Below are 16,389 nucleotides of genomic sequence, written 5' to 3'. Positions count from 1 at the left end.
GAATGGAAAAGGTGGGTTTTCTTCTACCTCATGGGAAGTTCTGAGACTTGGGAATGTCCCTTAGTCATCATCTTCTGGGAGTCTCAGCAGCCTCAAGAATGTGAGCCATACCTTCCTTTCTTTAGGTCAGAAAAAGCCTGTCTAGGTGTATTTTCTGGCCCGTGGAGCAATTCAAGCAGCACATCTCCGAAGTCCTCCAATCCCATAGCATGGATTTAGTCCACTTATTTCTGCTACCCTGAAATTTCTGAGACATTCTGTCATTTTGTTCTATACCAGAAAAAAAGAAGCCACTGCTTCAATATGCAGTATGGTTTCAGGAAGCATCATATTCTAAATTAACGGTACTGTAGGGTGTCCAAAAGTATGACAAAGAGTCAAGTCCAGGCAAAGACACTAAAGAGCAGTGGCCAGTCACGTACTGTCACCAGCTTCGTTCAGGAGAAAGATTATCAACTTTTTTTTTTTTTAATGACTTGCATTTGCACACTTATTTTCACATGGTAACTCTTTTCTCAATAGCTACCAAAACATACCTCCATCCAAATGACTGCTGCATCAAGGTGTATTTTTTGTAATACAGGTCCAGATTTTTCTACAGCCCTACTGTCACTACATTTACCTCGACTGTCTCACCAGCAGAAGGAAGACCTTTGAGACGGATCAGCTCATAACCACTGCAGTTTTCCACTAAATAACTCCACGAAGGGACAGGTTGCCACAGGAAGGGCTGGTAGCCTCTCCCACTGCCTGTGAAGGCAGCTCTCCCCGCCGAATGGGAAGCCTCCTGTGCCTTCCAGTTGGAAACAGCAGCCATAAGGCCAAAATGGACATGAAGAGCACAACCTTAGGCAAATTTCACTAAAAATCATGTAAACCAATGGGAGAGCTAATGGCTAGTGGTGGTGTTCCTGAACACAAACAGGGTTTCAAAGGGAGCCCCCCAGCAATACAGTTTCCTCACCCAGAAGGGAAAGCAAACAAAAGACTGACCAAGCATCCATAACACCTCTATCCAGAACAAGGTTTCAGGCTTCCATTATTCACTTATTTTTCCATGAGCAAATATAGTGTAACTAACAATATTAACGTAGCAATAAAGGCAAACACGTACACCTCTGTCTAAGCTGACAAATATATTTGCAAGGCCCATTTCACCTGCAGCTAAACAGAAAAAGTTACCCCAAGACAGGGAATCTTAAGGAAAAAAGACGAGAAAAATCCCTCAAGGCAACTGCACACAAATATACTGTTGTATGTTGCTTGCTCCAATAAGCACTTACCCTTACTTCAACCGCAGGAAAAATTATGGGACAAGAGTGAATTCACGTCCTTTCAAAGGGCCCTATCGCCCAATTCATTCTGCCTTTTTCAGCACAATTGGGATTTTCACAGCATATCACATTCCGGTGACTGAATATCTCAATTTCCAAAACAAGATGTTAACAGCGTAGATAAAGAACTCCAGCAAGTGTACGAAAACAAGACTACACTTTTTTCAACCTCTATTCAAATATCAGCTACAATCTCTCACCAAATGTATGAAAATAACAAAGAAAAGGCATCTCTTTAAGGAAAACATTAAGTCTTAGTATTCTTATTGCATCCTTTAGGTGAGCCGTTCACAACATTTGTTTTCAATTGTAATTTGACATACTCCACTCCACGTGTATTACTAGATGAACCACTGAAAGCAACACAGGGAGAGCAAATATTGCATTCCAAAAACAAAGACAGCGTAGCAATAAAAATGTGCAGATTTATGTTAGATTCACTGTAAAAATATCTCTAGGCTAATCACAAACTGTTATGGCATCCTCAATATTTTCCACTGCCATTGTCTTTAACGGGGGAGAAAAAAAAAGAAAAAAGCTGTGATTCAAAATGGAAGTTCAGTAATTATTTACAGCCCAGTATGTAATCGGCAAAATGACTGGCAAAGTTCTTAGCACATCAAGTCAGATGTATGTAAGCAAGGCATTCCTTCCCTGCGGTAGGCGGCCCCATGTCAAGCAGCTATGTGCTAGAACTTGTCCTGTGCTACCTGTTCAAAGAGAACTGTGCAAGAATATTTCAAGCTCTGACAGATACCACTTTGTGCAAAAACATCCACAGGAGTATTACAAAAAAAGACAGCACTGATGTTTCAGCAACCCCTGTGTCAAGAAAGGTGCTCTCCTGCATTTTTATTGACATGCGGGAAGTGGATGATCATTCCTTGTACAATCAGCGCTAGCACTGCCGATACTGCTTCTCTACTAGTCCCCTGCTCCTTTCCACACCTTTTACCAAACTCTATTATTTAAGACCTTGCACCTTGCTTTTTCAGAGATGCTACTGAAAATGCCAAATAACCTAGTGAAATTTTGCATCTCTGAGGCAGTAAAAAGTACCCAACAAAAACACAATGCAACTTTAAAAAGCTATCATTTGCAGCGTTTTATTACTACAGGATTAACAAGTGCCAAAGTCTGTTGTCTTTTCTCTCATCAAGTATTTATAAAAATCTTGAGGACACTTAAGTGTACTATGTGGAAGGATTCGGGACACAGTCATTCCTGTCTACAGCTGGAAGTGGAATACCTAAGATCAGGTCCACATATAAAAAATACATTTCAAGTAAAAACATGTTTTCTCCACTAAGCAGAACGCTACAAGCAACGTGCATCTTTTCACACTCTTATAAACAGCCGCCTTACAACCAGGTTTCATAACAATAACCAATTTTATCCTCTGGGCTACAAACTTTTAAAAAAAAAAAAAAAAAACAGCTTTATAGAAAGCAGAAGTTTCAGAGTTCCTGCAAGCAAGTCTAAAGCAACTCCAGTAAAAACACAGCAACTCACACATACGCAGGGTTCTGATATTTAGTCAGGTTTTTATTCTGATATACAGGATCTTAATGCACACCAAGAATAGGAACATATTTTTAGGTAGTTATATATGTGAAAGACAAAAATGGGATGACAAAACACAAGAGAGAAAGAAGAAAGAAAAGCCTACACCCAATACACCCAAAGTATATCTGATCTTTTCCTGGATATTCTTCAATTACTTTTTGTGGTTATGCTCCTCGTGTAACCCCTGCATTATTGGCCTAAAGCAATATTAGAAAACATTATTTTTCTTGTAATGTATAAAATCAAAAAAGAAAGGCCAAGTACCCACACAGTCTTGGCATTTACTGAATCTATTCTTCACCATTTGCTGCAAGACTGCAAATTTACTCAGGTCATAAAACTTAATCTTCAATTTGAGAAGGATACATGGGATTTCTCACAGCACCACCTCGAAGGACTGAAAACCCACCTGCCTTCTCTCCAACATCAGGTACAATTTTTTTCCTTGGTGAACGCAAGGTCTAAGGTATCATTTTCTGCAGAACTTAAGGTTCATTTTAGAAATAAGTTTCCTCTCTAGGACAACTTTCCAAACGTAAAAGGGCCATAAATCTATTAAGTACACACTTCCCAAATCTGCAGGGGGATATCTTGGCCTCTGATTTTCTTCAGTTTTGCCAACCAGCAATAAAATTAAACCAATGAAAAACACAAAACTAGTCAATTTGCATCCGTCCTTTTAAATACTCTCCAGTACGGTGGAAGAGTCAAAACACCAATTTTCAGTGCTGCCAGCAGGAAAAGTTAGGAGGGACAGCGGAGGCGAGCAGTGTAGTTACTCAGAAGGGGCAGAAGGAGCTCAAAGCAGAGGTCCTTGCTGAGCAGCCCTGCCTGCTTCCTCCGTGCACAGGCCCAATCTGTTCTTGGCACGGACTCTCATATGTTTGTTTTTACTGAACACCGCTTGCACAGCACGAAACAGTTCCGAGAGAGAGAGACAATCCTGTGAAAAGAACAAGGCGGTTTTGCTAACCTGTCCTGTAAAACACATATTTGCCAACATGGCCTGTAAAACACATGTATGTACATAGACTCAAGATAAGTAATGTCACTTCTGTAATTAAAACAACATCTTCCCTAAGTGGCTATACAAACCTTGTTTATTTTGATTGGACTCTTGTCTCAAAAAACAAGTTATATTACAGTTTACCAAGAAATATGCAGAAATCTCTTCATCACTGTTCTGTGAAACAAACTAACAGCAAGCATAATTTGTCCCTTTGACGTATATACCGAAGCCAAATTAACCCACTTTCCAAAAGGTGTATTTGAATATAAGATTCAAATATGCTTTTCTAATATTGTCCAGTCACTAAATTGTTTATTACCTGTTATGTGTCTTGTTCTTAACAACACACAAATGCAAAAAGCATTACTAAGAAACAATGTTCAGAAGAGGAGGGGAAGGATGGAGTGTATAAAGAAATAAAACAGACACTTATTTTCTTCTTGCTCCTCTTCCCCACCCCCCAAAGACATTATAAGATTCAGAGATCAAATACTTATCAGCAAGGATGAAGCATTTAACACTTTTGTTCTATTTTAGGCAAAGCAATGAATAAGAAGCACAAGTACCAGAGAAGCACCCAAAAATGGGGTCACACAAGGTAGCAGAAGAATAAAAGCCTACAACAATTAAATGAGCTGTAGCTTTAAGTTATTCCTTAAGTTCTTAAATCTTTCTTTCATCAGTCTTGCAAAACAACAAAACACCAAAAGCTTAAAGTATTTACACCAGGATCCTTATATGCCCCCAGTTAGTATAGTTACAAGGAGCAATGCAATATATAAAAAATGCATGGAGTTTTAGAAAAAATTATCTACAAAGAATGTTAATAGTCTTAAACATATTTAAGATTTTTCTTTTAAGATTTTATAACTCATCTACTCCCACAAAAGTCTTAATGTTTTAGGTGATAAAACATACAAAACTGAAGCAGGTTGCTGAGCAAGCTTTGATTATACTGCATGGGACCCATGTCATTTAAGACTGACTACGTAAAAAAGGTGTGGAAAATGCTTTTGATTTTTTGCAGTACTTACTATGCTACTGTAAAACTAATTTTTACTTAAGTATTGCTGAAACTAAATCTAACATAAATCTTAGTTTAAAAAAAACAAAACTGCTAGTAGCAATAGGAGTCTAATCTTGAACTACCGAAACATCAGGTATTTCTTGAAAGGTCTATTGTTCCAAGAAGAAAGCTACCTGATTCTGTCCCAGGGTCACCAAAGTGAAGGTTACTGGCCTGTCTCATTCTGAAATTTCTCTTCAGTTGACTTAGAGGGCTGTTTCTGCCTATGCTGCTGTCAATTAAAGACCAGTCACCCAACCCCAACAACCTGGCCCCCAAGTGAAATTGTAGTTCCACTGAAGTCACAGCAAATTTCCCACTGATTTCAGGCAGGCTTCACCTTATCATCTTCAGCCCTATTTTCAGCTGTGGGAAACACACTCCCTATTTTTAAAAAAGCAAACCCTGTTGCCTCCCTTGCTTCCTCTGAGTAAGTTCAAATTTACAGACAATTGACAGTATCTTCTGAGAAACTTATACCAAGACTTCAAAAAAAATGCTGAGTTGCCCCCCGGGGACATTACAGAAAGTATGGTTACAAAAATCTTAACGTGCGTGTGCATGATGGGTCTGGATGTCATTTCAGTAATTTGGAGTGCCAATTATTCTTTGATGAATATTATTAACAGAAAACTACTATGACTATACTATTAGGAGTAACAGTTAATTATTCCTTACCTACACTTGAAAACCCTCCTGGCACAGTCATTATATGGCAGCTGTTGAATAGAGTAATGCAGCAGCCTTTTCTTAAAGTAAGATGCTTATTTTACTTCAAATGTAAATAAACTCCTGTCTCCTGCTGCCATGTAAAATGAGCTGTTCATAAGTAAATGATTTTGTATCTTCCTAGTGAAGCAGCAAACGGTCCTCTGTTCTCTACTTCTGATCACCAAAATCTATCTCCTACCTGACTCCAGTGTAGACTGACAGCTAATACTGCTAGCAAACCAAGTTCTCAACAACAAAATAACTGCTGCTTCCTTAACAGCAATCTTTTTCAGAACACCAACACATAGGGTTGGTATGTTTTCCTCTCTCATGCCCCCACTTCCAAGCAGAATTACAAATGTGATTACAGCTATTAAATATTCCAACTGAAGTACAATCATTTAGCAGTAACAAAAATATATTTTATTTGGCATAGTACACTGATGATTCTTACGCACTTTCTATACAAATGTAGCCTGCCATTTGCTCCAGGATGGATGTAAAAATTAGCATTTACTGAACATCAGTACATAGTAATTGAACAGATAAATATGTTGACCCTGTCTCATTTCCCAGCTTTCTCACACCAGCTGAAGGATCAGTTCTTTTTCCCTTTCAACCTACATTTTTTTCCACGCAGTTTCAAAGAAATGATAGAAGCTACTGAAATGTTTCTATTTACCATAATAATACAATTCCGCTACTTTAGGGATTTTCTTCGGTAAACAATCTCAGATGACCAGCATTAAGATGAAGAGCTAAGCTACCATAAAGACCCCAAACTTATGTCAAATTTGATTCCACGATTATCTGTAATCTGTGCTCACCTCCCTCTATAGAGTAAATTACACTCAATAGAAGGGATAATTCTAAAGGAGACAATACAACATAAAGCCTTATCCTGCCATGAACTAAAGTAGCAGCCTTTTTTTCAATTTAGTCAATGAGGCTTAGTATACCCAAAAAGAAAGAACCAGGCTAAACATTTTCCTACAGTCTGCACAAGCACAGTATTTAGCATTTTCCTAAATCTGAAATTTAAAAATCCCATTTGTTTACATGACAAAAAGCAGCAACTTTTCTTTGCAATTATTAACACTTGATCACCAAAAGATCCATTCTTAAAGACGACCTTACAAGGAAGACAAATAGCTATGACTTCTCATCCTTTTTTCTGATTCATAAAAGGAAGGATTCAAACTTTACACTCTCCAGGAAGTATTTCTTCTACTTATTTTATTGAAGGGGTTTTTTGCTGGAAGTTTATAGCAGTTCAACAGGATGGCATATATATCATTCAAATAAAATTTTACTGAGGAATTATTTTAATTCAAAGTATTTACATGTTTTTAATAGAAGAGGAGGTTGAGAAAAGATTCATCTTTAAGAGTTTCAACCTTTCTGCTTTCCAGGAATTACTAAGAAGGTCCTTAATCTACTAGTGAGAGCTCCAAATAAATGCCCAGGAAAAAAAAGCAAAACAAAATGAACAAAACAAACAAACAAAACCCCAAAATAAGACACACACAAAAAAACCCAAAAAAAACAATAGAAAAACAAAGCCCCCAAAAAACCCCAAGGCAAATCAAACAAAAATCTGGAAATACGTACTTCTGAAGCACACGCTGATCAAAGCTTCACGCTCCCTTTTTATTGTGTGTATGAAATAGATCTATCAGTCTTTAAGAAAAAACAACGCATCTTAATGTTTTGTCCTCTGCTGGTTGTTTTTGAGATTCAATCATATTGATTCGTTCTCTGTTCTTGCAAAATAAATAGACTGAGAAATGATAACCCTGCTTATTTTCTGTCTCTGCTCCCCTAACCAATACTAACATCAACTGTGCTAAAAGCCGCTTAGGAGCACAAAAACCTGCAATCTATTCAGTATTTTCTAGCTGGTGAGGGCAATTATACACACAGAAGACAACAAACGTATCACTTGGCTAGTATTCGCTGTATGGATGCACCACATTTTAAGTTAATGGTTCAGAGCAAAACAAGACAGTAAGCCCCACTTTCTTGGCATATTTCAATCTTCTAGAATTAAAATGATTTCAGAAAGTAACACATACACAACCAGCTACGCCGTAGTAAACACATTTGTGTTTGCTAGCTTTAAAACTCTACCTGCCAAGCCAACAGCCAATTGATTTCCTTGGCGTAAATTTGACATTTCCAATCTGGGACATTACCCAATACAAGCACTGTAAACCCTTTCCTAAATGAGGTAATCACATTGGTGCTGCTATAGTTCTGGTTGACTTGCAGTTTCCATTACAATAAATCCTTGCTGCACATTCCCAGAGGTCTTACAACTTCTCTGCCCCTTTAAAAAAAAGTTACTCCAAGTTGAAACCTGCCACATAAGACTTAAAAAAAGACAACCAACCAAAACCCAAGCAGCATATTTTCCTTAATTCTCAAAATAATCTGTACATTAAAAAAAAGAAAAATGTTTCTCTGAATATTTACAGTTCCACTCTTAAAAACTATGACACTGACAACGTTTATTTTTGAATTCTGCAAATCAAGAATATAAAAAATGTTAAAGGGACAAGTGATTAGCACCCTTTCATCTTATAGTATTTCTATAGCAAAAAAGGGAGAAAGAATAGACCGAGGCTCAAGCCTCGTAACTGCATGATCAGTACTGAAACGAAAAAGTACTGAAGTACTCCATTTTAAACAGCTATTAGGAATGGCTATTGCACATATCCACACAACTACCTTTCATAAAGAATTTACTATGCATTATAGCAACACGATCCTATTTACACAATAAGTTGTTGTTCCAGTCCATCAAGTACACAAGGAATTTTAATGCATCCTAAAAAAAAAAATCAATTAAGCAATGATCATCTTATTCAACAGGCATATCACACCATTCAATTCTTTCAAACATATTCATAAATCCAAGCCTTCAGACTTCGCTGAAAACTTCCAAAACCTATACGTGGGTATTTCAAGCAGCTGAATTCTAAGCTTAATGAAATTCAGCACAGAAGAAAGTATTACATGCTATTAACATGAAAAAGCAACACGATCAGACAATGGCAGAGAAAACATATTTTAATAAGTACTCTGAGGTATTTCTAGTTTTAGCAAAAATATTTTTACAAAGTAGCAGAAGGCTTTCCTACAGCACACAGCACTAAAGCACAGAAAACACTTTGACAGGGCAATCGAACCAAAGCCAGAAACTGATTAGGGCATCATCACTTGCTTGACTGAGGTCCAAAAGGGGTGGGGGGAGAAAAAGAAGTTAAATGAAAAGGAAATTATTGTCTTTATAATCAGATCTTATTACTCACACTATAGTGAAATGTATTGCAAAAATCAAGCCCGAAGTTTGCAGGTGCTGAGTATCCCTGCATATTAGGATTTTCAATTTTGACATCACCTCTTCGTAATTCCAAGAAATATCTAAGAGATTAGAAACTGAAAGTTAAACCTGAAAGTATGTTTTTCTGCTTTCTGTTTTTACATACATACTGCGCTCTCCCTGAAGTCCTGGGTGAGGAGTGCTAATAATCCTAAAATTACAGTCATCCCATGCAAACCAGGAGAGAGAGTACATGAGATGATGAGATAGCAGGATTGAGATTTACATGCAGGACCAGCATTTTAAAACCCTGGGATGCAAACACTGGCCTTGTTGCACCTTGTGTTTCAATCGTTGAAAACTGACAACATAGGCACAGGTCAAGTTGCTCCCAGCTTTCCCTTGCTTCCTTTCCCCGCCCCTCCCACTGAAAGAGGACGGGAAAGAGATGAAAACCCAGAAGTTTTCCTAACAACATAAAAATCTCTTTGTAAGTAATTCATTCACCATACATATTTATGCCTACCGACAAAAGAGACATAAACTGTCATGTCTGCAGTCCTATAAATTAAGTATATGACTCCTTTAGTAACACCTTCCTCTCTTACACTTCCCCTTTTATACAGGTGCAGAATAACTTGATTTTTAATCTCCTAACCCATTAAGACAATTTTACCCAAATCAGTCCAAGTGCTTTATGTATTTATTTGACTCACACTGAGTTAACTGGACATACCCTTAAGGTTTGACAAAATGCTGCAGCATTCTTCAGATTGCTTAGCGTTTTGTCACAACAAGCAATCACCCATCTTCACATGATAAATCTGGGTCTCTGTTGTCAAGCATTGGAGAAGAAAGAGAAAACCTCAGGTTACCATTAGCTTCATCACAGTTTTACCTCTCTTTCCTACATGCCTACGTATATATCTCAACCTCTTTATCTTTAGTTATATTAGTGAGTAATGCAAAAAGATTGTCTGCATTTCAAATTTTGCCCCTTGTATAAGGCTTAGTGTTTTGTTCTGAGGCTCGTCATTGATAACTCATGAGAGATGAGTTCCAAGCTCAAATGCTTAGGAGATCTGGTTTCTCTCTTCACAGCATCCTTTGCAGCCATGTCACAGAACATATCCCATACTTTCCGTACTCTCTTCAATATCCTGCGATTTCCACACAGAATGTTAAGAAAATGTGGGGTCTTATTTGCATCCTCCTGTTTGGTATCAAGCATGCCTAGACCAAACAGCAGTTGTAAGAGAACATCTGCAGCATTACGTTGATATCACTTTTTCAACAGGTTAGCAGGCCATGCCTGACACCCATGCTGCAGATATGTAGAATGACTGCACCTGATAACATTTCATCTTTTTCATGCTCTTTAATCTTTCACTGCTTATGCCAGAGGCTTCCCTTCCTGCGAGCTCTCTCCTCCACCTCTGGGCTGCAGGCTGGAACAAACTATTCTCTGCTGCAACATGACATAGGCCAGCTACCTACATCTAGGCAATTATCTTCATTTCTACCATTTCCATTAATTTTAGCTGGATCTTTAGGGTGTTGTTTTTCATCTTTATTTCTTCATTTGCAGCATCCTGCAGCAGAGCCTGCAAGTTAAAATCTGTCAAGTCCCATAGTTCTAACCTCAAGCCACAACACTCGCTGACAAAGAGCCAGACTTAACATTTCAAGGTCTTCTTCAAAATTCAAAAATCTTCACAGCCTACCAAAAAGCCTTCTCATTTCATCCAAAGAAACAGAACTGACACCCTCGGCTATCTTTGGGCAACAGCAGACTGTAACTTAAAATAAGAACAACCTTCCCCATCGATGTTTCCCACCTTTCCTACAGTGTGGCACTTCCACCCTCATAACCCGTCTACCCAACGCTCTCTCTGCACAATACTTAAATCTGAGCACTGTATGTGTTTAAGGCCCAGTATTTTTTAAACAATCAAGTTTTCGGAAGTGCCTTGCGCTTTTGATAAATTCAATGTGACACTGTAAAGGACTCCAATTTCCAGAAAGTGCTGAGATTCATCTTCTGAAACTTCTGGCAATACTATTTATTTTATATATATTATATCTAGAAGTAGGTACATGCTACACAGCCAATTTTAACAAGCATAGCTAGGCTCTCGTTATTTAATATTCATGTCACAGGAGTAAAAATCCAGCCAGGAATCAAACTGTGGCATCCTGTGCCAAAGACAACTTACCACTCAGCTGGTAAGTTGGCAATTCAATTTACAAACCTGCATTCCTGCATTTTAATCCTTTGTAGAAAGGTGGTAATATATGAGCAATATGAAAAGAACTGGATTCAGATCATTAGAGGTTCACAAACCAAACACACGAAGCTTTGGAGGCTGTCCAAAACAAAATCATGCCTAGGTGGTGATGTCCGTTCAATAAAAATTCAATGTCATAATTATCCTCTCACTTTTTCCCCAAAGAGCATTAGCTCAGAACTGTGCTGCTGCTCAGCCAATTATATTAATGCTGTGAGAAGACGGATAGGGCCGGCAGCCAATCACTGTGCCAGGTCACTGCCTGCTGACGGGTAATTTACAATTCTCAAGCAATTAGCAAATGAAGTGAAAATTCAACACTCATCTCCACATAACACAGAATAACTCATTTTAAAATTAAAAATATGTTTTAATAACTTCATTTTGGCTACAGACACACAGAGAAAAATAAAGCCTCCTTTTTCCAATTTCACCTCCTTTTACAACTGACAAAACGCTTTGCTGTGTAAAGCTAGTGACCAAACATATTGTTTGATGTTTCTAAACAAATTGATCTCTTCCTTGCAAGTACGTATCTATTTAACAACAGAAAAGAATAAAAAAGAAAGCTGTCGATAAAGGTACTATTCACCGAACTAGTATATTTGAAACTTATTTAATTAACCACCTGATGAACATCCTGTCCTGGTGGATGGGTGATAACTAGAATTAACCGGGCACCTATCTGCTAGGAGTCCAAAATTGTATTTTCTTCTCAATATTTAACAATAAATGACATAAAGAAGCTGATCCGCAACTAGTCAGTTGCACAAAAATGTTCTTTCCCATTAACGATCAAGATAACCGTTTGTTGTGCTCACAACAAAGTATAGAGCTCCCATTGCATATACTCACAATCCTAACCCTAATTAAAAAAAAAAATTAGCAAAATATAACTTCTGGATAACCTTGATTTATCCCTCCCCTCTAGAAAACTACTGCATCTTCCTTAGTATATGGTATGAACATTAGAATTGACTTTCTTTAAAAGGGTAGGAAAAAGGCAGAAGAGGTCACCATCAACAGTGAAATCCAAGTAGATAAAAGGAGATTCTTACATTTCTATGTCCTCTGATACAAAAAAAAAAAAAAAAAATCCTGACTTTAAAGAGTTGGTAAAGGGAAAAACATAGGAAAAGCTACAGGCTCCTACCAAAAAGATGAGAGAAGAAAAAAAAAACCAACCCAAACCCACAACAACAAACAGCTGATGTAAATACGTAACATTTGTGTATGCACTGGACAACACTAGTCTTGCTGCATTGATGTCAGCTCTAGGTTTTCATCTTACATGTAAATGTATCTAAGCCAGAAAGAAAGATAATTTAAAAAAAAAAAAAAACCAACCAACCAACCAAAAATATACAAGGCTAAATGGTGTCAACTGGAAGAAAAAGAAAACTGATGGCGTTTGACATACTTCTCTCTCCAAAGATACCAGCACCAAAGTAAACTTTTTTCTGACTGTATGGAGTTTCGGAAAACATTCACGCTGTCAACATAATTTATTTACTTCTAAACCAGTCCTTCACCCTCCTTCTGCATGAGAAATACTTATTTCTGAATATTTTTTTCTCGCACCCTCTGTGTCACCACAGTGTCAGAAAGGAAGAGAAGGAGAGGAGGGAAACCAAAGCAACGCAGAAAAATCCTCCACAAACCTGTTGCTGTGGATACTGCATTCCTCCCATGGCTGCCGGGGCTCGGCCCTGCATTCCCACGGGATAGCGCTGGGGGCCGGGAGGGCCGTAGGACTGCCCGGGGTAGGGGCTGCTCTGCTGCGTCTGAGAGTGAGGGTTATTGCCCATGCCGTACAACTGAGGTCTCTTCATGACCATTGGATCCATTGGACTGCCCTGTTGTTAAACACAAGCAAAGAAATACTTTTAAGATACGGAAAGAAAAAGGTCGGAATAGTCATGCTTACCGCGGGCAAACTATACACATTTTCTCAATGCTTTATACACCGAATACTGACTTGACGTACAAACAGGCAAAGTACCATACTCTGGTTCTCATGTTAATTAGATGAGGTTTTGAACGGTGAGTTTGGGACTTCCATTGCATTTAAAACAAAATAAATAAAAAATTTTGCACTCAAAACTTAAGGTTGTCTCTTACCTACAGAAAAAGCAGAAAAACTGCCCAATAAATTTCAGTTCAAGAAATAATTAAGTATACTGTTGCAAACTGATTAGCATCACTTCAATGTTTAAACATAAATAAAACAGTGTCTATCAAGAGAGACACAAGTAGTGGACAAGCCATTTAACCTTGAGAAAACATCTGTTTTCTTACCTTGAAAAAAGGGAAAGTGGAAAGAAAATAAAGTTTCCAAGAAGTGCAATGCATACAGAACGCTGTATTTCAGCGTTTTCATATTGCTATCGTGTGCATTAATAAGTTTCCAGATCAAAAGGCAAGTCATAACCCACATTTTACACGGAAGTTTATTTGCCTCCTTAATAGACCTTAGAAAATCCAAACTGCAATCACTGATGGAGGGGGAGGGGAAGCAAGGGAGGAAAGTTTTATTTTTAGACTTTTGGCAGCACTTACCAAGCACCGTAACAGTTTCAGGACGGGTGTCAAGCATTCTGTGGTATTACTCTCATGTTTTATTACTGAGCACTAACTGAACCAGAAAAAATATCATATTTTGTCAAGCGCAGCACTGTACTGTTAATATGACATCCATTTTTTAATTCCTGAGTGCCAATTATATTCACGGAAGAAAGGGGGGAAAAATCTTTTAAAAAGCCTATCACAATCTCATCTTTGTGGAAGACACACATCCCCCCGCGCCTCCTCCCAGGGAAAAAGACCTCTTAATTCACCCTGCCAGCCCACCCTCCCACCAGTAACAGGATTCCTTCCCATAGCACATTTTGTACATGTTTTCCTACAGCGTACTGTTGACCAGTTTCATTTTAAAGCCTCCTATGTAACACGGCTTCTACAAGTCCTTTCTGGCTATTGTATTCTGACGTAATAGTTAGTATGACAATAAATTACATTTCCCCCCTCCCATCCCTGTTTCTTCTCATTGCTGTTTGTACTACTAAGACACTGTGGCTTTTTTTCCCCCCTATACACACAAATGTATGTATGTGCTCTCCAAAGTAGTCACTGCTTAACGAACTATTATATGTTGTTCTTACTCTTTCCTTCCTGCAAGTAAAAAACTCAAACCTTCTCACTTTTTTCACTGGCTCCCCCCACCCTTACCGATACCAATTTGCCAGGAATGTCACCCAAGTTGAATAAAGTATTCCAAATGTGGACACATGACACCTGAGGAGGTGGAAATGATAACCTCCTCCTCCTCACATGACACCTCCATTCACTTCAGAAGAGGACTGCCCTTTTTTGTCACCATAGCAAATTGCACATTCACTTCTAATTTTGGGTGAGTATTACTCAGCAATTTTCCCTTTATTATTTGGCTTCTTTGTGGCCAGATTAGAAGTTTCTATTTTTCGCCACTAAGTATCCCTGGGTAATTTACTATTTATATTTCATATTTTTCAAAATCAATGGTTCCCCAACCACTTCAGGCCACCTGACCTGTAACAACACTTTTTGGTTTTTTTTAGGCCATCATGCACTCTCACCACACTTTTAACTAAAACCAACACAAACACAAAGATTCAGCAGATGAACTACAGATTCCTTCTTACAGGGTCCCAGGGGACAACTTAAATTTCCTCCTATAGACCAAGATACTTTATCTATGTTTATTTCTGTGTTTTAATGTTCATTCTGTGCATCACCTGTCATATTCATCTTCTCAAATATAAATACTTGTTCAAAGCAAGTCTTGCATTTCCTTCACAAGATTCTCATGAAGCCCAACAGCACTGTTCATTGCCACCATCTTCTATTTCAGGGTATTACTTCCAGGTCTCAACTCCAATAACATCATTTACTCAAATTCAATTTTAATTAATTTTGAGCATAATATTTTCTGTTCCACATCCAATACTTAAATATAATTATAAACAATGCAGATAGCTACACAGCTAAAACAGTCTGATATTCTCCATTATTAAGACTACTTTCAGGTGCATATAAACTTTGCCAAACTTCAAGCATTTAGGCTGAAATTTTCCAGGCCATATGTATGCCTGAGGCTGAAATTCTCTGGAAAATTCAGCAGAAACAGTTCAGTTATGTCTTAGAATGAGGTCACAGAAAAATACATCGTTTATGTTCTTACATAAAACACTTAAAAATACCTCTTGAATACCATGTTTTGGGGCAGGGAATTTTAATTTGCCAGGGTGACACTGGACATTTGGGAAAGGCGAGGTGTGCACCCCTGTCAAGAGAGAGCACCTGAATGTCACCAGACAGTGAGAAGCACAGGAGGAAGAAATGGGAGCACCTGAGCAGCACAGCAAGACTCCATCAGAGGAGTTACAAGGTGTACGGAGGCGGCCTCAAATTTGCCGGCCAAAGAAAGAGGGACAACAGGTTAAAAAAAAAAGCAGCAGACAGAAGTGAGGCAGGAAGAGTTGAAGGGAAGAGGAAGAAACAAGGCCAGGAGATGACATGGACACAGACTGAAGAGTCTCTGTCCTCTGGACTAGTGACCTCCAAGTGCTGGAGGTTTTGTGCATGTGTGTGTGTGTTAGGAGAGTGAGCCTCACTGCCACTTCACCCTTCCTTCCCTTCTTCTCACCAGCCTGCTGTCTCTTTGCTTCTCCTTGTCCTCTCCAGGAGAGCTGCTCCTCTTTCCCTCAGGTGACATCCCTCCACTTCAGAATGGTGGAGGGATAAAGAGCCTGAGATATTGCTGTAACTCCAGTCTGTAGGTGACCCACCCAATGCTGAAACCGAGGGGGCTGTGGTCACAGGGTATGGGTAACAAGGGACCTGGGCGTACTCAGAATTTACTGTGGACACTGCGATGGAGGCATCAGGATCAAGGACTGGAGATACCAAATATGAGAGGGCTAGACTGCGAGAGCAGTAAATATCCCCAGACAAATTACTGGGACAACCCAGAGAGACCTACCCTAGCTGTCAGTGCTGCCTGTTCCTTCCTCCCTCCAAGGTCTTGGGGAAAGAACAAACAGTACAGAAGA

The 16,389-nt window shown here is 38.7% G+C and overlaps 1 protein-coding gene across 2 annotated transcripts in view; it reads right to left on the bottom strand.

Annotated features, from left to right (window-relative positions):
* The window catches only part of ARID1B (AT-rich interaction domain 1B), a 313,144-nt gene extending 299,207 nt beyond the window's left edge, over positions 1-13,937 (bottom strand). For both annotated transcript variants that reach the window (XM_009281433.1, XM_009281435.1), the window contains exons 1-2: positions 13,859-13,937; positions 12,961-13,155 (exon numbers count right to left, since the gene is read on the bottom strand). In XM_009281433.1, coding sequence (XP_009279708.1) covers positions 12,961-13,146 — 186 coding nt within the window. In that variant the 5' untranslated portion in view covers positions 13,147-13,155; positions 13,859-13,937. The remainder of the gene's footprint in view (positions 1-12,960; positions 13,156-13,858) is intronic.
* Positions 13,938-16,389: the final 2,452 nt, after the last annotated feature.

This window comes from Aptenodytes forsteri, unplaced genomic scaffold, assembly GCF_000699145.1.
Source record: "Aptenodytes forsteri isolate BGI_AS27 unplaced genomic scaffold, ASM69914v1 Scaffold82, whole genome shotgun sequence".
Lineage (NCBI taxonomy): Eukaryota > Metazoa > Chordata > Aves > Sphenisciformes > Spheniscidae > Aptenodytes > Aptenodytes forsteri.
Note: the sequence above shows the minus strand (reverse complement) of the source record. Positions and strands in the feature narration are given on the sequence as shown.